The sequence below is a fragment of the Mustela lutreola genome, chromosome 10, assembly GCF_030435805.1.
Source record: "Mustela lutreola isolate mMusLut2 chromosome 10, mMusLut2.pri, whole genome shotgun sequence".
NCBI lineage: Eukaryota > Metazoa > Chordata > Mammalia > Carnivora > Mustelidae > Mustela > Mustela lutreola.
Window position 1 is genome coordinate 43,322,864 of NC_081299.1, and position 23,187 is coordinate 43,346,050.

The 23,187-nt window shown below is 42.2% G+C and overlaps 1 protein-coding gene across 1 annotated transcript in view; it reads left to right on the forward strand.

Moving 5' to 3' along the window:
* Nucleotides 1–228: 228 nt before the first annotated feature.
* The window catches only part of TCEANC2 (transcription elongation factor A N-terminal and central domain containing 2), a 35,919-nt gene continuing 12,960 nt past the window's right edge, over nt 229–23,187 (forward strand). Inside the window, exons 1-3 of the mRNA XM_059138133.1 lie at nt 229–418; nt 1,013–1,157; nt 12,126–12,267. Of these exons, the coding sequence (XP_058994116.1) occupies nt 1,056–1,157; nt 12,126–12,267 (244 nt within the window). The 5' untranslated portion in view covers nt 229–418; nt 1,013–1,055. The remainder of the gene's footprint in view (nt 419–1,012; nt 1,158–12,125; nt 12,268–23,187) is intronic.

The following is a 23,187-nucleotide window of genomic DNA, read 5'->3' on the forward strand; positions in this document are numbered from 1 at the left end:
CCTCAGCTCCGCCCTGACCCGCCCAAAATTGCCGCCTCTCGCCCCACCTCCAGGTCTAAGAACTTCTAGGACGGCAGGAAGAGGTGGATCCAATCATCGCGAGTATTAGAGCGACCCGGCCTCCCCCTCCGCGGGGCACGCTGGGGCATGTAGTTCTTTGCAGGCGGGCGAAACATGGTGGGGCCGGGAAAGTCGGTCTCGGAGAACTACAGTCGCCCTGAGCGCGCCTCACCAGCTCCTTTGTAGTGCATTCTGGGGAATGTGGTTTGCGGAGGTTCAGAGGCGCTCTGAGGTCGGAGAAACCACCGTCCAGGAAAGAAGCGTCAGCTTAATTCTGATCGCCGAGGTGCAGACAGGAGTGGGTCCTCAGAGGGTGCACTCTGGAAGGGTCCAGCTGCTGGCAGGGCTGCTTTTCCTGGTGGGTCTCACGTCAGACCTTTGTTAGGTTCCCCTTCCTGGGCTCCTGAGTGCTGAGGGTAGAGGAGGATGGTGTTTCCTTTTGCGCAGGGATCCGGGGCACGACTGTCGCGGTTAGGGTCCTTGCACCACCGAGCAGTTCCTGGAGTTGGCTGCTGCTTGTTGTGAGGACCCTGCTGAGATCTGGAGGTGGTTAATGGTTGCCTGTTACTAGGCGAACCTTTAGGATTGTGGTGATGGTGGGGTAGCTGTTGATATTGAGCCTCATGGAGTTCAGTGGAACTCTTAACCTTGTCTCAACCTCACCTAAGTTAAAAAGGCGTTTAGAATCACCGGGTTCAATGCCTGGCCCAGTATTGGAATCCCCTGCACAGCGTGCACTCTGAATGCTAGGCACGTCTTAACTCGGGAATTACACCGATTATTGTATACAGTTTCAGTTCTTAGGAAGATATTTATTTTCCAAGACAAAATTTTCTTTCCTGTAAATTCAACCCAAGAATCGTCATAATTCAGGAATGCTTCTAGAATAGAAGTCCATGTACGTCATAGCAGTTTTGATGACGTTTTAGAATCTTTCCTCTTTCTTGAGCAGAAAGCGCTGCCAGCACGTGAAGGTAGTTGGCAGTCCTCTAGCAATGGATAAATTCGTCATTCGAACGCCTAGAATCCAAAATAGTCCTCAGAAGAAAGCTCCTGGTGGAAAGATTTACAAGCAGGCCACGATTGAATCTCTGAAGGTGAGAGGGGACCTGGGGCTAGAGGAAATGTGGAAAGGACTCTGGTAGCAAGGTGGTGTGGAGTTCTACTATGGAAGACCTATGAATTCTTCCTTCCTATACTTTCTCCCTGAAGTGTCCCGGATCACTGCTAATTTGTTTATTCCCTACTCTGTACAGACTTCTATTTACCAATCTCTGCATGCACTTCTATCACTCTTCTGATTACTTTGGCTATATCATATGTTTTGCTGGCTGAGAGAACAAGCCCCTTAAGTGTTTTTGCAACATTTTCTTTTCTTTTAGGAATGTGAAAATAGGAAATATGATTCTATGTACTCTGTACAAACTCAGTAAGCCTGGGTGATGATACTACTCTCCTGTCTTATTGACCAGAACTGTATCACATGGCCTGCAGCTGTAGCTGAGAATGGGAAACAGACTGTGTTAATGGACTCTTTGCAAACTCTTCATGTCTGAATTCTTTTCGCAAAGAAGAGGCAAGGAATAAATACAGTATAGGCAACAAGGAATCAATGGACATGGGTATCCAATTAATGATAAAGTAAGAATTATTTCCCTAAAAGCAAACATTTGTAATTAGTTCCCTTTGCCTTCTTGACCTCTTATATTTTATTTTCTTTCCTTCCCTACTGAGCAAGGAGCCTGATGAGGGACTCGATCCTAGGATCCTGGGATCATGACCTGAGCCAAAGGCAGATGCTTAGCTGACTGAGCCACTCAGGCATCCCAACTTCTTACATTTTCTTTTCAGTTTCCTTTATTGGTTCCTCCTCCTCTACCAGTCTCCTAATATTTATGCTCCCGAACTTTGTCACGTTTTATTTATTTGGCCAGGGTAACCTTATTTATTGTAATGCTTTCCATGCGGATGACTGCCAGACTTGTACTTAAAGCCTGGATCTCTGATGGTGAGAGTGGGATCTGGGGCTAGAGAAGATGCGCACAGGGCTGTGATAGCAAGGTGGTGTTCTGAGTACTTGATTTATGTACTGAGTTGGACTCCTCTTCCAGATGTGCCACAGGCTTACCAGACCCATATTAGAAAGCAGTACAGGAGTGTATAAACAGATGCCCCGAGTTCTAGGCCCTCTAGTACAACTGGGTGATCTTTGGCAAGTCATTTCCACTTTGTCCTCATCTGTAAAATGTGGGGGTCAAACTTTATCAGTATTTTTTTTTAAGATTTTATTTATTTATTTGAGAGAGAGAGAGCATAAGCCAGTGTGGATGGGCAGAGGGAGAGAAAAAGTAGACTCCCTGCTGAGCAGGGAGCCTGCCATGGGGTTCCAGTCCAGGACCCTGGGATCACAACCTGAGCCAAAGGCAGACACTTAACCTACTGAGGTCCCCGGGCACCCCTATTGGTAGTTCTTCAAAGGAACATTGTTGTCACATAGGGCAAGGTAATTCTTCATTAGTTGAAACTGTCCAGTGAGTTATTGGACATTTACCGTCCCTGGCCTTCAGACACTAAAGGCCAACAGTACCTCCCACTGTGATAAGCAAAACTGCCCTCACATATTTCCAGGTAGCCCTTAGTTGAAAGCTACTGAATTCTAGATGGTCTTTAAAAACTTCTCCCAGTCTTGGAGTTCTGTGCATAACCAAAATTTTCAACTGTCTCTGTTTTTGTCAGAGTACTCATGGAGTTATATACAACAGTGACTCTCAGTGACAGAAGGTGGTGGGCAGGATTGTGATACCAAGCTGGAAGAAAAAGAGAAGGGTATTAATTGAATTACTCGTACACTCATATGCAAACATCTGGATTCTAGTATACTTCCACCTGCCTCTTCTCCCCTCTGTGTCCCCGCTTATGCCCCAGTTGAGAGTCTTTGTGTGAAGATGAGAATATACCATGTAAAGATTATGGAAGCAGAATAAGCTGCAGAATAAGCTTTAGGTGTAGAGAAAATAACATTCCCTTTAAATGCAGTAGCTTTTCTCCCAAACCTATTCTTTATTCTTCTGTATTTATTTTTATTTATTCATTTATTCATTCATTCATTTATTTATTTTGAGAGAGAGCACGTGAGTGTGAGCAGGGGAGGGGCAGAGGGAGAGAGAGAGAGAGACTGACTCTTAGGCAGGCTCCTTGCTCAGTGCAGAGATCATGACCTGAGCTGAAATCAAGAGTTGGACACTTAACTGACTGAGCCACCCAGGCGCCTCCTCCTGTGTATTTACTTTTAAATCCATATACCAAGTAACTGGGACTAGAAACTTAGAAACCATCCTTAACTCTTTTCTCTCTTATATCCAGTTTTCAGTTTTGTCTCCTAAAAATCATTCTTGTCCTTAACATCTCCCACTTTAAATTTAAAAATCTTAGCAGTGCCATGGTCTGGTAAATTGTCTCCCTGCATCCTATCTCATTCTCCCTTCCACAGTTAAGCCAGAGGAATAGAAGAAAAGGAGATCTACTCAGGTCACTTCCCTGCCTAGTCCTATAGTGGTTTCTCATTACCTACTGATGAAGACATTTCTTTTAATGGCACCCGAGGCCCTCTGACCTGGCACCTGCCTGCTTCACCCCTGCTGCTCTTGCTGTTGACATTCCTTTTTTTTTTCTTTTTAAGATTTTATTTATTTATATGAGAGAGGAGAAGGTCAGAGGGAGAAGCAGACTCTCTCTGGAGCTGGGAGCCCAATGTGGGACTTGATCCTGGTACTCCGGGATTGTGACCTAAGCCGAAGGCAGTTGCTTAACCATCCTATCCATTCTATCAGTGGCAGCCACTCACAATTTCCCCAACATGGTGTGCTGTTTCATACCTCCGTACCCTTTGCATATGCTGTACTCTTTGCCTGGAATGGCCTTACTCTCTTGTCTTGGTGGCAGTATAGTGTGGTAATTAAGAACACAGACTCTGGAGCCAAACGGCCTATGTTTAAATCCCAGCCGTACCACTTGTTATTTGACCTTGGGCAAGTTCTTTAACCTCTCTGTGTCTTTATCTATAAAATGGGATTAATGATAATATCTGTTTTATAAGGTAGTTATGAAGGATGAGTGAGTCAGTATATGATAAGTGCTTAGAACAGAACTAATATGCAAGTGTTTGCTGTTATCATCAATTTATCACCTCCTGTTTGTCCCCCATGACTAGTTCAGGGGTCTCCTCTACTATGTGGCCTTTCCCAATCATTCTTCTGTCCCCCAGATAGAAAGCCAATCTAATTATTCCCTTTTCTAAGCTACCCCTATATCTTTTCTTTTTTTTTTTTAAGATTTTATTTACTTGTCAGAAAGAGAGAGAGAACATGTATAGGCAGAAGGAGAAGTAGGCTCCTTGCTGACCATGGAGCCTGATGTGGGACTTGATCCCAGGACTCTGGGATCATGACCTGAGCTGAAGGCAGATGCTTAACCAGCTGAGCCACCCGGGCATCCCATCCATCCCTGTATCGTAAACATGCCCCTGTCATTGCCCTTATTTGTGTTCTACTGTCTTTGTGCTATGCTGTGTTTTGTTTTGTTTTTTAATGCTGTACTCTACCATACTCTGAGCTTCTTCTTCTTCTTTTTTTTTTTTTTTTTTTTAAGATTTTGTTTATTTGACAAAGATCACAAGTAGGCAGAGAGGCAGGCAGAGAGAGAGGAAGAAGCAGGCTCCCTGCTGAGCAGAGCCTGATGTGGGGCTCGATCCCAGGACCCTGGAATCAAGACCTGAGCCGAAAGCAGAGGCTTAACCCACTGAGCCACCCAGGTGCCCCTACTCTGAGCTTCTTGAAAGACTATGTCTTACTGATTTTTGTGTCCCCAGTACTTGGCACAGGGCTTGGTATCTTGGTATATAGAAGACCACAGTGCATTTTTCAGAATGACCAAATGAACTAAAACCCTAAAAGCCTTGGCATGGCATATGAGTCCCTTTCTTATCTACCCCAGGGAGCCTTCTCATTCCATGCTTCATAGCTCCCCTTTCCCAGGAATGAACTCCAGCCACCCCCATATTTTGCTGGAGTCTGTATAAACTGTTCTCTTTCATGTCTCCAGGAATTTGACTTGATGCTGGTCCTTTTCCTGGAAAACCGTTCTCTTTTCTTTTTGTGAAGACTGCTGTGCTCATTTGTGAACCCACTCAAGTGTGACTTTCCCTGTGAATCCCAAATTGTACATTTTATGAGTACAGGAGCCTTTGGAATTTTATTTACTTCTGTATCCTTGGACCTATCACAGTGCTTGGCACATATCAAGTGGTCAATAAGTATTTGTTAAATAAGTGAATGTTGAAGTGCTTTCTGGGTCCTTTGGGGGGAATTAATCCTTCCCTCTTCAATACTGTCTTAGTACTTGGTTCAGATATCTCTCATAGCACTTACCTCACTGTATTTTAATTATCAGATTAACTGTACTTTTCCACAGTCTACTATAAACTCCTGATGACCGAGTATCATATTAGGTTCCGATTCTGCTCCAAGGTCTAATGCAGTGCCTGCTACATTGTAGGTAAAAATTTATTGAATAAACAATAATCATTCTTATCTGGGGATGCCCTGTTTAACGAATATTACTGCAAAACAACTTTATGCCCAGCAGTAAGCTAGATACTCCAGGGAACATAAAAGAAATTTAAGATGAAAGTATGAGCCCTTGTGGGACTTCCTATTGGGAGATCATATTATAAGAAATTAGTAAGTAGTGGTAGAAAATCATATGTAGTCCATTACAAAATTGTTGTTTAGGCAGTAAGGGTTAAGAGTTCAGAAGAAAGAGCTCAGTGTCTGTTTTAGTGCTCAGAGCATCTTAAAGGGTTGAAAAGATTTGGCTAGGTGGAGGGGAAGTAGTGACACAGAACTGCTCAATAAGCAGTTTTGGCTTTTCTTTGCTGTGTGCACGCAAACGTGCTTACTTTATGTGTACACAATGACAACTTAAAAACAAGTTGATTTAAATGTGAGTTCTAGAGAGTTAGATCTACTTTACTAAGTAAGTTATTCCCACATACCAGCATCATATTTAAATACCAAGAATCTGCTGAATGTTCAAGCCTCAATGTTCAAGCCTCAATTTCCTTGTCAGTAATATTAGAAAGTTGTACGTATATATATATACATACACATGAGTTATACATATATATATATATATATATATATATAACATCAGAAACATATCTAACCTGCAGGATTATCATGAGAGCTGAATAGATAAATGTGTATTGAAAGGGCTAAGTATTGTGCCTGGCATGCAGTAAAACTGACCAATAATTTCCTCTTTTCACATGTGGAAAAGGAGAGGCTTGGGTAGGAAAACTAGAGCTGGGACTGGTGATGATGGGAGCGATAGTAGTGATTACTGCTGGTGTTTATTGAGCCCATGTCTATGGGCCAGGGATTGTGCTAAGTGCTTTACATATATTAACTCTTTAAATTCAATAACAGCTCTGTGAAATGGATGCTTTTATCATTCATATTTTAGAGTTGGAGAATCTAAGGCATAGAGAGATCAAGCAGCTTGCCCAAGGTCATGCAGCGGTAAGTGGCAGAGCTGGGATTTGAACTAGACAGTCTGGTTTCGCTATCTGCCCCCTATAGGGAAAGTGGAGGCATCTGAATGTCCAGCAGAGGAGGTATAAAAATCTTGGAATATTAGGAACATTGGACTTCTGTTATCAGTTTGTTAGAAATAATTTTGCTGTAGCCGTATCACATGTAATAAAAGTGAGACCCAGTAGAGTTCATGTAGTATACATTAGAATCGTAAAGGTTAATTTGGTTAATCTCTTCTTACTCCCTTAAGGGAAAGTGATTTGTTCTCTTAGTTATAACAGGAGTTTTTTTTTTTTTAAATTATTAAAAGATTCTAGGATATGCTAATTCTTTTAGATTTAGTACTTTAGAGTGGTCTGTAAACCTTTGCTCCTTTTGTAGGATTGATCAGCCAGTAGATTGTCCCCTGCCCTCTCTGGTGGGATGGTTTCCATCTTGTCAAAAATTGATGTTTCAACCAGCCACAACTGTAAGACCAGATGGTATAGGAGACAGCATATACTCTTTCTGGTGATGAGCTTCCCACTACTCATGTAACTTCCCCTTTGATACCCTGTGTCCGCTTCCCTTGTCCCTCTAACTAATTCAGAGAACAACTTGAAATACCTATTTTGGGTCCCATATTTGGACAGAAATAAGGAAACATTCTCAGATATATATGGGATTCTTCTGTTCTGGAATTGACTGTAGATTTTTCTATTTCTGACCTAAAATTTCAGATCTGAAAACTACACTGGGCTTCAGTCCTTATGGGTAGAGATGGCTTTCTTCAATTACACCTACTGTGCATTGGGGCTAGTGAGACAGATAAATTGTACCAACCCTCAAATGGCTCCTAGTCAGAGGGGAAGACAGCCTTTAAAAAGTATGTGCATAAAAGGCAGATACAGTAATAGAAGTATGTCCACATTACAGAGGACCCAAAAGGGAGTGTGGTCAAGTTTGGTATGAGAGAGTCAAGAAAGGCCTCAGAAGGGATGCTTGAAAAGAGTCTTCAAATATAAACAGGTGTTTATCATATGGTTGAGGCTAAAAAAGAGCATCCCAGGCAGAGGGTCTGCAATACTGCAGTTAGTTTAGGCAGCTTCAAATAGTTTGCTATAGCTGGACCAAATGGTGAGGCTGAAAAAGATGTCAGGAGCCAAGTCAGGTAAGGCCTTTTATGCCATGCTAGAGTGTGGGTTTCTATAGTTTCCTATACTGGAATGGTCTGATGTGGAATCCCTAACCTCTTTCCAACCATGTGGAAATGCTGGATAAAAAGTCTCTAATACAGAGCTGAGCTTGAAAGCAAGAAAGAGAAATCCTCAGATGCCAGGAAGAGAGAGGAAATTCAAACCCTGAGCTTTAAGGGGGAGCAGAAGCTAAACAGTTTTATGAAGCCAGATATAATGCTTGGGGTGTGAGATTTAGGGCTAGTATGGGAACTGCAGATAAGGGCTCAGGCTAATAATTTCCACCTGCAGCTGGGAGCCAAAACAGGTCTACCGAGTTTGTGAAAAATGAACTAGAAACATGCCCTCCACTAGTCCAAGGAAACAGCATGAGACTGTGATCTGCTCAGGAGTTTTGGAAGGGAAAAGAATTGACTACAATAAATTAGCACCCCACTCTTATGACCATGCATAGTTTTAAATTTACACTCTGGGCAAAACAAAAGAAAAATAGCATAAAAACTGGTATAGAAACAGAAATCCAGAGGTTTTGGCCAAGGCAAATGTGAGATTTCCCTGTTAAAACACCTCACAACCTGGCGCCTGGGTGGCTCAGTGGGTTAAGCCGCTGCCTTTGGCTCAGGTCATGGTCTCAGGGTCCTGGGATCGAGTCCCGCATCGGGCTCTCTGCTCAGCAGGGAGCCTGCTTCCCTCTCTCTCTCTCTGCTTGCCTCTCCATCTACTTGTGATTTCTCTCTGTCAAATAAATAAATAAAATCTTTAAAAAAACAAAAAAACAAAAAAAAAAACACCTCACAACCTGGGGCACCAGATTCCCATAGAGAACAGTCTCCATTAAACTTGAACTCATGGTGGGGCGCCTGAGTGGCTCAGTATGTTAAGCCTCTGCCTTTGGTTCAGGTCATAATCTCAGGGTCCTGGGATCGAACCCCACATCAGGCTCTCTGTTTGGCGGGGAGCCTGCTTGCCCCCCTCTCTCTCTGCCTACCTGTGATCTCTGTCTGTCAGATAAATAAATAAACTTTTTAAAAGAAAAGATTAAAAAAAAAGATGAACTCATGGTCAAAATTACAAACTCTCCAAGAAAACGGATTTCCCAGAGGGAGAATGAGCAGACAGAGATAAATAATAGCATTTCTATCCCAAGAATTGGCGATAAGAGTATAATCTCAAAGAGGTCTCTATGTGAATTTTCACAGAGATAAAAGACTAGAAATGAAAAGAACAGGATAGTGTGAAAAGAAAGTGGGCAGATTTTTGCGGGAAATGTTAAGCCGTCTGATGAAAAAATTATTTGCTGATGTGGAAATACATTGAATAGATTAAAAGTAGACTAGCTGGAACTACAGAGAGAAATGGTGGATTGGAAGCTTGATGTGAGGAAATCACTTAGAAATGCATCACAGAGAAATGGAGAAAAATGTGAAAGAAAAGGTACATGAAGGACAGACAAGTTGTTTATATTTCTAATAGGGGTTTCCACAGTAGAGGCTTATGAGGAGGACACTGATAGATTTCACTGAGCTTACATCTTAAAACTTGTAAGGGTGAACACTAAAATGATAGCAATAGGATATATCATTTCCAAACCGTAAAGAAAAACAAGATCAAAGAAACCTAAACTTAAAAGCAAAGATATGGGGGTACCTGGGTGGCTCAGTGGGTTAAGCCTCTGCCTTCGGCTCAGGTCATGATCTCAGGATCCTGGGATCGAGCCCCGCATCAGGCTCTCTGCTCAGCAGAGAGCCTGCTTCCTCCTCTCTCCTCCTGCTTTCTCCTCTCTCTCTGCTTGCCTCTCTGCCTACTTGTGATCTCTCTCTCTCTGTCAAATAAATAAATAAAATATTAAAAAAAAAAAAAGCAAAGATATGAAAGGAAAAGAAAAAGAAGCAAAGAGAATGTGTTTCCTGTTATATCCGTGCCTATACTAAGTGCAAATGGATTACCCTTGCCTGTTAAAAAGATAGAGATGCTCAGATTGGGTGGCGGATGGGTACAAAATAAAGCCACCATAGGCTATGTAAAGCGTAATGACCCAGAAAAGTTGAAAGTCAAGAGATGGAAGACAGTATTGAATATGTCATAGGCAGGAGTTCATCCAAGCAGTGTTTATAACTGGAAAAATATGGGGTAGGGAGACCCTAGATAACCATTAGGGGAATACATTCTAGAATTCTAAGACATATGTATATAAAAATGATGGAATATTATTCATTACTATTACATGGATCAGCTAGGTTTACGTATATCAGTATGAATGAATCAAGAAAATATAATGAGTGAAAAAGCCTTTCGTAAAATGTTCTGTTTATACTTTACACCTTCTTCCTATGGAATATAACCCCTTACCTGGTTTTGTTTATTTATTTTACATACCATTTAGCACTAATGATAGTGCTTTATACTGTAGCAAATCATAACAAAGGACTTCTCATTTTTGGCTAAAGCACCTAAAGCCTGAGAACAAAGGAAAGTGTGTTCCCAAATGAGATTCTAGACTGCAGACTGTAGAACTTGTGAAGGCAGTACATGAAGACCAGTTTTGGAATCCTGAACGCATCGCCTACTCTAGGCTATAAAGAAGGTTGAAGTTAAAGGAAGAGAGGAGGAAAAAAAAAGCAGGAGAGGAGAGAGAGTTCATTTGAATAAAGTGGGAGGGCTGTGGTATTTTCCCTTGGAGAACTGGACCTCTGTTCCTGGAGCTGGTGCACACAGAGACCAGACCAGTGCCTGGGAAAGTCTAAAAAGAGGGAGTGGCTGTGTGGGAAGGCTGTTAACCCTTAGAATTCTTCAGGGCAAAGATGTGGGTACAACAGAGAAAATGCTGGCTGGCCTGGAGTAGAATTAAAAGGGGTTAGGTTCAAAAGGATCCTTGGAAGGACAATGACACCCCTACAGAGAGAGTCTGTAAAGTGTTTTGTCAAAAACGGGCCGTGTAATCAGCTGCCTGAAAGAGGCATGGCCAACATTCCCAGAACTGCAGGTGCCGTCTCAAAACAATGGGAGGTCTCCAAGGAGCCACAGAAGCATCCCATACGAAAAACAGTCCGCTTTACACGGCTGCCGGCTGCAGAGACTAGAGAACACACCTGAGGGAGTATCACAAAAGAAGTGAAGGCTTTCCCTTACCGCTCCTTTCCCAGCTTGTAACTTGGAAGGGTCAGAGGTCAAAGCAAACAAGCAGAGGAGGGGAGGAGGGGAAGCAAAGATGGGGCCAGGAGTCCGACATCTCGCCATGCTAGGCTGGAAGCAGACCCTAGCCAGGGAAGGGAATTGACACTTTTTTTTTTTTTAGTTGCTTTTTATCGAACTATAGTCTGCATATAGAAAAGTGGACAAATCATGAGTGGACATTTTGACAGATCTTCACAAAGTGAGCACATCTGTGTCACCAGTATCCAGAGCCATGAAACAGAACGTTACCAGAATCCCAGAAGCCCTCTGTGCCCCCTTCCTTTCCGTAACTGGACCCACCTCCCCCAGCGTAGTAACCATGCAAGATAAGATTTTTTTTTTTTTTTTTGTAATTATAAAAGCAACTTTACTCTTTTATCTTCCAGTTTAATTTTTCTTTAAATTTGTAGTCAAAATAATTTCACAATTACAGAACAGTTGCAAAGATCATAACCCCACCTCCTTAATTGTTTCTATTCTACACTTAGCGCAAAGATGCGTGTCAACTTTAAGGTGGCGATTTCTTTTAGAAACAGGAGAAGATATAAGGGGACAAACTTTACATTGTTTTGTTATTTTATGCAAAATGGCAAAATGTTAACTTTTTTCAATTACTGTTACTCTACCTTTTTACGCATTTGAAGTTTTTAAGTTTTTTTTTTTTTCAAATAAGAGAGTTTGAATTTTATCACGTAGGAAGTGGGGAGCTGTTGAGGCATGCTTTTTATTGTTGAAATAAATATGCCTTTATGACTTCCTCACTCTCCATCCTTGCGTGTGAATTAAGACACTTAAGTGAGCTATAGGGTTGGTTCACCTTAGTATCGTTTTTCTTTTGTTCTCATCCTTATTGCCTCTCTCTGCTAAGTGCCCAGCGGTGTCTGACATGGTTAGATTAAAACTTGCACTTCTCCTAATAGATGTAACTCTCTTCCTGATTTGCAGTAAGCGGGACCTGCTTTTAAGCAATTACCCATCATTTGGGGCCATCATACACACTGTGCTTTGGTTCAGGTCATAATCAATAATTCATATGTCAATAGGAGCCCCATTAGCTCAGGTGAAGGCAGATGCTTTTCTAATGAAAATGTTCCATTTTCCAAATGACTTTTCTTTTTCCCAGAGAGTTGTGGTTATAGAAGACATAAAAAGATGGAAAACTACACTGGAGCTTCCTGATCAGACCAGAGAGAATCTAGTGGAAGCTTTACAAGAATTAAAGAAGAAAATACCCTCCAGGGAAGTGTTAAAATCAACAAGGATAGGTATGTTCCTTCTGAATTTTATGAAAAGTGCTTGTATTTTGTCTCCTTCCTTTCCTCCCTCCCTCAAACATTAAGTTATTAATCATATCAGTACTCCCCAATTATCTATGGTGAAGGACCATTGTTTAAAAAATTCTCCATTGGTTGCAGACCAATATTTTTATAATATATAATAAAAATTGCCAGAAAAAGAAAATATACAAAATACATGCCCTACTTTTTTTTTTTTCTCATTAGAGTCAGCAGATACAGAATTACTTGGTCAAATTGCTATTAAAGTTTCTAAATGCTTACATCAGTTTCTGTACTTAACTCATGGACTGGTAACCATCAGTGATCTAAGGATAACTTTTTCTTTTTTTAAATTTATTTATTTGACAGAGAGATCACAAGTTGGCAGAGAGGCAGGCAGGGGGGCGGGGTAGCAGGCTCCCTGCTGAGCAGAGAGTCCAATATATGGGGCTCAATCACAGGACCCTGAGATCATGACCTGAGTCGAAGGCAGAGGCTTAACCCACTGAACCACCCAGGCACCCCTAAGGATAACTTTTTAAGTGTGTTTGATGCTGGTTGTGCAGAGATGTCTGAAACATGACCTCAAGGAACTTAGGGTTTGGTGGGAGAAACAAGCACGTAGACATCAGGAGCAGAAAATACTGTAGGTTATGAACAGAAACCTATAAATAATATCCTGGCTATCCTTCTGTTCTGTACAAGGCACATGTTGGCACAAAGGACAGAGCAGTCACATACATCTGGGGAATTCAGAAAAGGCTTCATAGAAGAGATGACATTTCAGTTAAATCTTGATGTTTAATCTCAGCTTTTCTGTCTTGAGTAGAAATAACTCGCAGAGTGTGGTTTGTACAAACAAAATGATAGCAACATTTGCCACTACATCATTTATTACAGCATTGAGATATTTAAAAGGTAAGTTGGGGACTTGGTTGAATTGCCATTTTAGTAGAGTACACAACTGTGAATAATATGCGAGGGAGGACCACCATGTGTTCCTCAAGCTGCTCCCAACTCCCTAGGGAGTCCAAGGTAGTCATTCACAGCTGCTGTTCTTGCCCTCGCTAGTGCAACCATTGCCTTCTCTGCCTCCCCTTGACCTCTTGTTCATGAGAAGCAAAAGAGAGAGCAGCTTCAGACTGGCGCTAACAGCTGGCAAGAGCTCTGTGAAATCCCCCAGAGGGCCCCCCAAGAGTCCTGAGAGTTGCACCCCTGTAATATAAACCAGAACCTGAGAAAATTAGATGCTTAAAGAACGTAAAACCCTATCATGATGGCCAAGGAGACTCTCCCATCTGCTGCTAGATTTTCTCTTTATGTGGTCACTAGAGGGCAATAAGACCATTCATATGGGCTCATAAGGTGTCTCCACCAGTAGAGGGTACTAGTGATTAATATTTCATGACGCGAGTGTGTGTATGTGTGTGTGTGTATTTAGGCAGACACCACAAACACCATTTCTAATCAGATCTTAAATATCGGTGGAATAGGCTGGAATTGTCCTACAAATACAGAACAGGTGATCATTTTAAAATATATATATATTTCTGTTTGTGGGGGACCTGGCTGGCTAAATCAGTAGAACATATGACTCATAACCGTAGGGTTGTGAGTTCAAGCCCCACTTTGGGCAGAGAGATTACTTTTAAAAATATTATTTCCGTTTGTCCTTTGAATACAGTTGTGAGTGTGCTTTTAAGAATGGGTGTGTCTGGGGCGCCTGGATGGCTCACTTGGTTAAGTGACTGCTTTTGGTTTGGGTCATGATCCTGGGGTCCTGGGATTGAGCCCCACATCAGACTTCCTGCTCAGTGGGGAGCCTGCTTCTCCCTCTCCCTCTGCTGCTTTGCCTGCTTGTGCTTTCTCGTTCTCTCTGTCAAACAAACAAAAAAAGAATGGGTATGTCTAATGTTCATAGATTTCAATTCAAGGATCATAATGAAACCATAACACAGGGGCTTAACTTAGGAGGAGCTGGAAAGTATCCAACTTTTGAGTACTAACCCTACCCCAAATCCTCCCTAAACCTGAGGTTATATGGAATATAGGGGTTTCTCGGTTCTGCTGTAGTTATTTCAGTAGCTAGGCTGAAAATTCATTTGGATCATTGCCTGAGAATGTTTATATTCTTCTACCTTTAGACTCCTGCCTGTCTCTATCCTATGGGCTGTAAGGGACACATATTTACCAACTACTTTCTTTGTGCTAGGAACTGTGTTGGCGTAATAATGAAGGAGACAGATATTATCCCCCTTTTTGAATCCTGCAGTCTAATGGAAGGGCAGACAGTTTAATAAGACTTTATCATACAGTGTGATGAGTGCTCTGATGATGGGTAGAAGCTAGCCAACAGAGTACACATGTTGGAAGTAGAGAAGAAGGTGTTGAAGAACATGTTAGGAAGTGGGGAACATCATATGAGCTGTATAGAGGGCTGGAGGTGGGGGAGAACATGATGCATTCCAGAAACTAAAAGCTTGGTGTGTTTGAAATGTAATAAGCTGGAAAGAGTGTGGCAAGAAGTGAAATGGGAGACAGTCTGGACCCTTGGAGAAAGTTCTTTTAAGTTTGTTTGGTTTTAGTGTGTGTATTAGTTACCCATCCCTGGGTAAAAAGTCCCCCGAAATTTAGCAGCTTAAGTATTTGTTACCTCATATGGTTTTTCAGAGGGTCAGGAATCTGGAAGCTGCTTATTTGGGTGGTTCTGATTCACGGTCTCTTAAGAGGTTACTTTCAAGCTGTTGGCTGGGGCTGTGGTCATCTGAAAGCTTCACCAGGGCTTGAGCATCTCAACATGCTCATTCAAAGGAATGCTGGGGACGCGTGGGTGGCTCAGTCATTAAGCATCTGCTTTTGGCTCAGGTCATGATCCCAGGATCCTGGGATCAAGTCCCACATCAGGCTTCCTGCTCAGCCAGAAGCCTATTTCTCCCTCTTCCTCTCCCCTTACTTGTGTTCTCTCTCTCACTGTCTCTCTCTATCTCTCTGTTAAATAAATAAATAAAATCTTAAAAAAAAAAAAAAAAAAAAAGAATGCCGGTGGGAGGCCTCACTTTCTCATCACTTGGGCTTCTCCTTACCGCTGCTCATGACATGGCAGCTGACGTTACCCAGAGCAAGCCCTCTGAGAGAGAGAGCAACCAAGATGGATGCCACAGCGTCTTTCATGGAAATCTTGAAATTGGAGTGGCATGCTATCACTTCTGTCATATTCTGTTGGTCACACAGACCAACCCAGGTAAAATCTTGCCCCAGGGGCAACCGCATACAGGTTATGAATACCAAGAGCTAAGGATCGTTGGAGGTTATTAGTAGACTGGCTACTGTAGCACGTATTTCTTATGTATTTTGCTTCCTGGATCTGTAGATTTATGTTCATTTGTAGAAATTTTATAGCCATTATCTCATCAAAAATGCCTCCTTCATTTTTGCTATTCCCTTTAGTTGGGGATTCAACAGTTAGCTTATCAGTCATCCTATCTCCTTATCTCACAGAATTCCAGGAAGTTTCTTCAGATACAGATCTTCCAAGTCATTAATTCCCTCCTCAGCTCACTCTCATCTACTGTTTAGCCCATTCATGGAGTTCTTTGTTTCAAAGCCATTTTACATTTTTACAAGTTTTCCCCACCCCAATCTGTCTCTTTCAATAGTATTTGTACATCCTTTTCACTGTGCCTTTTATTTCTTTAGTATTTTTAAAGATTTATTTATTTACGGGACGCCTGGGTGGCTCAGTTGGTTGGACGACTGCCTTCAGCTCAGGTCATGATCCCAGAGTCCCGGGATCAAGTCCCGCATCAGGCTCCCAGCTCCATGGGGAGTCTGCTTCACTCTCTGACCTTCTCCTCGCTCATGCTCTCTCTCACTGTCTCTCTCTCAAATAAATAAATAAAATCTTTAAAAAAAAAAAAGATTTATTTATTTATTTGAGAGAAAGTGAGAGCTGCATGTGTAAGTAGTGGGGGAGGGGAGGGAGAAGGAGAGAGAATCCACAAGCAGATGCCCCGCTGAGCGTGGAGCCCAACTTGGGTCTTGAACCCTGGCCCTGAGGTCATGACCTGAGCCAAAGTCAGACAATTAACCCTCTGGCCATCCAGGCACCCCTATGCTTTTTGTTTTTTAAATATTAATGTATAGTTCTTCTGTATTCTTCATCTATTTTAGGACTTGTAGTTCTTGAGGATTTTTTTTTTTAATTTTATTTATTTATCAGAGAGAGAGAGGGGAAGAGAGAGAGCACAGGCAGACAGAATGGCAGGCAGAGGCAGAGGGAGAAGCAGGCTCCCTGCTGAGCAAAGAGCCCAATGTGGGACTCGATCCCAGGACGCTGGGATCATGACCTGAGCCAAAGGCAGCTGCTTAACCAGCTGAGCCACCCAGGCGTCCCAGTTCTTGAGGATTTAAATCTTTGTTTCTTCTGACTCCCTTGGTGCTTGCCTTTCCGTGTGCTTGTTGATTTTTAATTGTGAGCTCATTTTTTCCCCCTTTTAATCCATGGGAATTTTGTGGGGTTAGGTTGGAGCTTCCCTCTAGAGAATTAACTCTTTTTGTTTGTTTGTTTCTGCCAGTAGTCAAAGACCACTTCTGACCTGGAATATTTAGCACACCCTGCAAGGATCCCAGCCCAGTATCAGAGTCCCACAGTTAGCTCTCCCACTTTACCACTGGTCCAGAGTTAAGAGTTTCAGCAGCATTGCTGTTAACATCACTCCTTAGGATAACCCCACTCCTTTAGCCTCTGCTTACTGTCTTGGAGGAGAGAATGAGGTGACTTTTATCCAGAATCTATTGCGGTGGATAGTTTTAGTCCACCATAAAGCCTGAGATCTTAAGGAAAATAAGTGGTTGTTATTGAAGGGTTTTGAGTAGAGGAGTGATATATTCAGATTTGCATCTTAGAAAAATCTGTCCACCACACAGGAAGAGTGTTGAAGAGAAGCAGACCTAGAAGAAAGCCAGTTAAAAGCAATTAAAATGTCTAGGTGAGAAATAAGAGTGGCCTGGATGGGATAGTGATCATGGGGATGGAGCCATGTGCTTGGAATCAAGAGATATAAATGGAATAAAATCCAAAGGACATAGCCTTTGATTGGATGTTGGGAATGAAAATAAAGAAATGAAGGTTGGGCAAATTGGTGGATGGCAGTACCACTTATTACTATAGAGATGGGGGAAATAAAGTTCAATTTTAGACTTACTGAGTTTGACATACTGTGGGACAGCCAAGAGGAAATGTCCAATAAGACGTTGGATGGATGTACAAGACTGCAGCTAAGGAGAGACCATATATATCTATTTGAGAGTCATTATCAGCATATAGACAGACATTGAGGCAATAGAAATAAGTAACCTTGTCCAGGGAGAATATATAAGAAAAGCTAAGAGCCAAGTCCCAAATCCTACAGCATACCAATATTGAAGAGACTTACAGAAGGAAATTGAGAAGGGGAAAAGGAGGGCATGCTGTCATACAGTGGGAAGGAGTGGGGTATTTGCTGGGGATGGAGGGGTGGTGGCCGAGATCAGCATGCCCATTGTTGTCAAAGGGCCAAATAAATGAGATCTAGAAATTGGATGTTGGATTTTGCAAAGTAGGGTCTTTAACGATTTTGGTAAGGACAGTTTCAAAAGCAAGGTTGGGAGCAGAAGCTTGAAGAGAGAGGAGAAGATAAGGAAATGAAACTGATAGTAGACAATTTGAGGGGCACCTGGGTGGCTCAGTCAGTTAAGTCTCTGCCTTTGGCTCAGGTCATGATCCCAGAGTCCTGGAATGGAGCCCTGCATCAGGCTCACTGCTCAGCAGAGAGCCTGCTTCTCCTTTTCCCTCTGCCTGCCTCTCTGCCTGCTTGTGCTCTCTATCTCTTTGTCAAATAAATACATAAAATCATGAAAAAAAAAAAAAAAGGTTTGTGTTGAAAGAAAAGAGAGAGGCAGCAGTATCAGAAAGGGAATGTGAGATGGAAGAAAGTTCTGATTTTTGGAACAGAGGAGACACTAACCTGCTGAGTGACAGGCTCACAGAGGGACCTTGTCTGGGAGAAGGGACCAGCCTTAGCAAGGTCTGACTGTGGAGGTGAGAGGGAATGAGGACACCAATATGCCTTTCTCTGTGTTGTCCTTTCCTCCATCTCTTTCTGTCTTTTATAGCCACATTCCTTTAAAAGTGATTGATACAACTGCCATTTCTGCCCCTCCTCACTCCTTCGTTAAAACCCTTTCTGTCCTGGCTTCTCCCACACCACTATTCTTTCCTTGCAGGACACAAGTGATTTCTTTCTATCCAAATCCAGTAGTCTTGTCTCATTTCTCATCTTCCTAGAACTGTGAACTTGAGACCATTGATTACTCTCTTTTCTGATGTTAATGACACTGAACTTCTTCCCAATTCTGTGTCTATTTTTTATATGTTCAATTTTTTTATATGTTTATTTCTTTCATACCCCTTATCTGAGTTTATAATGACTCATTTATCTGCTTCTTTGTTTTTTATTTCATAACTAGCAGCTCTGTGTTTGCAGGACATTGCTCTTTTATTCACCAGTGTGTTTCAACTGTTAGTGCGGCATATAGCAGCAGCTCAGGATATATTGATCAAATCAGTGAAAATGACAAGGACAAAAATGTTCTCCATGGCTCGCTCTAGCTTTATATATCCCACTTCCTGCCTTTCTCTGTTTCTTCGTTCTCGTCCCTTTCCCTTAACAGACGGTGCTGTTCCAAAAATCTCAGACCTCAGTCCACTGCTTTAGAAGTACTTAACCAGAAGGGCCTCTGGGTAGCTCAGTCAGTTGAGCATCTGCCTTCAGCTCAGGTCATGATCTCAGGGTCCTGGATTCAAGCCCCTCAATTGGGCTCTCTGCTCAGCCAGGAATCCGATTCTCCTTCTCCCTCTATCTCCTCCCCCCCCCCCCCCCCCAGCTAATGCTCATGCTATGCTCATGTTCTGTCTCTCTCTCTCTCAAATAAAGAAATACAATCTTTAAAGAAAGAAAGAACTTAACCAGAGAGCTTGTCCACTTCTCCAGTTTAACTGAGGTGACTTAATCCAGGTGACTCTTAGGTATGTATCTCCTGTCCTCACTAATTTTTGAAATTTAAGACTTTTAGAAATGTCCTGATTTATATTCCTGCTGCTTTCTTAAAATCTTACTAATTTAATAGGTAAAAATAGCATCTTGTTTTCATTTGCTGCACAGAATAAATTGTCTGTGTTTTTTGGGCATTTTGTCCTTTTTTTGTGAATTGTTTTTATTATTTGCCTGTTTAGTGTTGAGATCTGACCATTTTTGTTTTCTTTTTCTGAATTCTCTAAAGTCAATGTCATAACACTTTTAAATCCATTTAGCTCCTTCAATTTATAAACAAAGAAGCTCAGAACCAGAGAGATGAAGTGACTTATCCAGGGCCACTTAGTGAGGTTGGCACCAGAAATGTAATGAGAGCCCATGTCTCTTGGGGCAGGGTTCTTTCCTGGTTAGCAGACAGACTGCCATCGTGCCCCGGACCCCAGCCATATGGGCCTTTATTTTATCAGAGCATTTCTCTGGGTTTTGCCATCTGCTCAAACATACCTCCTTAAGTCAGAATTTAGTACCTTTTCTTATGTACCCCAAATGAGAGTTTTCTCTTAGTATTCCCATTTTAGTCAACATGCCTAGGATTTTGCTGGGACATAAACTCTTTAGGTAGAAATGTCCAACAGGCAGCTGGAACAGTGGATTGAAATCAGAAGAGAGATGTAAGACGGACAATACGTATTTGGAAGTCATCTGCCCAAAAGCATTTGCTTACAGTCACCTAAGTGGTTGAATTCTCTGAATAAAAGTAAAAGAAAAGGCTAAAGGATTGAAACTGAGAGAATGTCTGTGGTGGGTAAGTAGGAGGGAGAACAGGAGCCAGTGCAGAGACAGAGGGAGTGTAATTAAAAAGGAAGAGGGAGAGAGGCAGGGCAGAAAAATGGCATGCAGACCCTAACACGCAAAAGAAATGTGTGACCTCACTTTTCTCAAGTGGTCTGGAAAGTCAGGGGCTGGCTGGGCAAAAGCCTTTGGGCCTGGCACTGAATTAAGGGTTCTGTGACTAGATACCTTTATTATAGAGGAAATAAGTGGGCAAGGGGTATGGGGTAAATGTCCGGTAAGGCGGTGGGGTCAGGCCTTGCCCTCTTGACTAGGGGGAGCAAGCGTGGCCCCTTTTGCAATACTGCACATATGACTATTATGGGAAAATTATATGTCTGTCCTATTGATCTGATTTCAGAGATGTCTTATTTTCATTTATGATTGATCAACAACACTGAAAAACCCTGTACCGTCAAAGTACTTTCCCATCTGTGATCTCATTTGATCCAGATAACAGGCGTATGAGGGGAATGTTACAATTTTCTTCATTTTACAAATGGGAAAACCGAGGCTTAGAGAGTTTGAAGTAATTTGCCCTTGGTCAGAAAACCAAATAATAAGTGACAAAACTATGATGTGTTTATATCATGTCATGTCATCTCTTGAAACCTAAAAGTACACCTTTGTCCATGGTAAACTCTTGCTTTCCCCTCAAGACCCAGGTGAAACCCAGTCTTCTGTATGAAGCCAAAAATGTTTGTTGAGTGAATAAATGAGTTAGTGAGGTAGTGAATGAATGGGTTTGTGATTTAACTTGCTCAAGGTTATAGAATAAGTTCGTGGCAAGGACCTTTCAGATGGCCTGTTCTTTTCAAGTTGTCTAATAGATTGTCATTGCTTTAGCAATATTGAACTTCTTATAGATTCGTATATTCATTTTCTATTGAATAATGCCCTGCCAAATTGCCACAAAAATTAGTGGTTTAAAACCTTGAAATGCAGATTATCTTACAGTTTCATAGGTCAGAAGACAGTTCTCATTGGACTAAAATTGAGGTGTTGGCAAGGCTACATTCCTTCCTGGATTCTTTAGGGATGAATTGGTTTCTTTGCCTTTTCCTGTTTCTAGAAGCACCTGTATTCCGTGGTTCATGGTTGCCTTCCTTCTTTTGCAGAGCTGGCAGTGGTAGGTTGAATTCTTACATCTTATCTCTCTGACACAAGCCTTCTGTCTCTTCTTTTAAAGACCTGTGTGATTAGATTGGGCCCACTTAGATAATTCAGGCTAATATTCCCATCTCAGGGTCCTTAACCTTAATCTTGTCAAAGTTCCATTTTCCACGTAAGGTAACATGTTCACAGGTTCTAAGGATTGGGGCATGGACATCCTTGAGGATCATTACTTTGATTCCCACAGTCCTTAAATTATGCCATGCTAGTTCAGGTTCCGGCATCTCCTTCACTGTGCTCCTTCTCTTCGTGAATCATTGTCAACACTCAGGACAAGAATTGCCTCTTTTCATGGTGTTCCCTGGCCCTTTTGTCAGCTGAATCGACTCTCTGTCCTTCTGACCCTCCCTGGAGTTCCCCTTCAATACTGTCTTAGGATCCTGGACCTACTAGTAACACTTTTGTATATTTTGTTTTGTTTAGGTGTCTTCTCCTATGCTAAGAACTACCTGGGGCTCCTTGGGTACAGGATTGTCTTGCTCAACATTATGTCCCAGTGTCTAGCACAAAGCCTGGTACATACTTCGTATTTGGTAATGTTTGTCAAATGAGCAAAAGACTGCTTCCTGCAGGGAATTTTTCTTACCAGTGTTCTGGGATGCAGAAACCCGTTGCCCTTAAACCTAGGGGACTTGACTTAGATCATGAGACCAGCCAGTGGCACTGCCTGCTTTCAAACATAAACTTCATGGAGCAAATAATGACTTGGCAGATCATTAACTTCCTTGATGTAGCCACTGACCAACTTGTGACCTTGGGGAAAGGTCACAGAGCCTCACATTTTTTCTTCTTGATCAGGAAGACGTAGGACTGTCTCATCACCAGGGGCATGAGTATAGGGTTAAAACATGAGCTCTAGAGCCACACTGCCTACATTTGAAACCTGGTCCCACTTCTTACTTGCCATATCCCACAAGCCACTGAATTTCTAGGTCCTTGGGTTCTTTACCAAGGTAAAGATTCCAAAATGGGGAATCATAACAGCACCTACCTGTTCTGAGCTTTTAGCACAGTGGCTAACTGTTGTTATTGTTACCATGAAATTCCCTCTCTGATCTAAAATTTATTATTTCATCTTGTTTTGTTTTTTCTTGAGAAAAGGGTTTCCCTCTCTTCTCTTTTCCTGCCCCAGACCGACGGCGTTTCCTGCTGTCGCCCGCTTGCTGGCAAATCTTGCATCCTTCTGGGCTCCCTTATGGTACTGTCCTTTCTGGGAGGGCTTCACTGGTTTGGCAGCACTGTCCTGACCAGTCTGGGCGGGGACCCTGTGGGGCATCTGTGAGGTGACCCCATTGCCCTGGATTGAGAGGTGAATCTTTCTGCCCTTCGGCCAGTGCTCTGCGCTCTCAAGGCCTGTGCTCTTTTCTGAGTTGGGAACAGCAAGAAGTTGAAGAGCAGTATGTCAACAGAGCTTCGTTGAACACTCCCTATGTGCTAGTCCCTAATGACAGAGAGGTACAAGGAATTCTGGGTTTAGGGTGCAGGCTCTGTCATCAGGCCATGTGTGTGCAGATCCTGGCTTAACACTTAGTAGATGCGAAACCCTGGGCAGGTTACTTTGCCGAGCTTCATTTTCTCATTTGTAAAAGGTGATATAATACTAGTATTTAATTCATTGTTTAGTTATAAAAACTAAATGGGATAATTCACATACAATCTGGAATGGTAAGCAGGAAGAATTCTTCACAGTGGGTAAGAATTAGAAACTTTTCATTTTCCTAGTGCCTTTGGATTCAGTTCTTTGTAGTATAGTTCCATTATTTTGTTTGCAGTTGTGTGATTTTTCCAATCAACTGCATCCATATTCAAATGGGAGTACAAAAGCAATTTG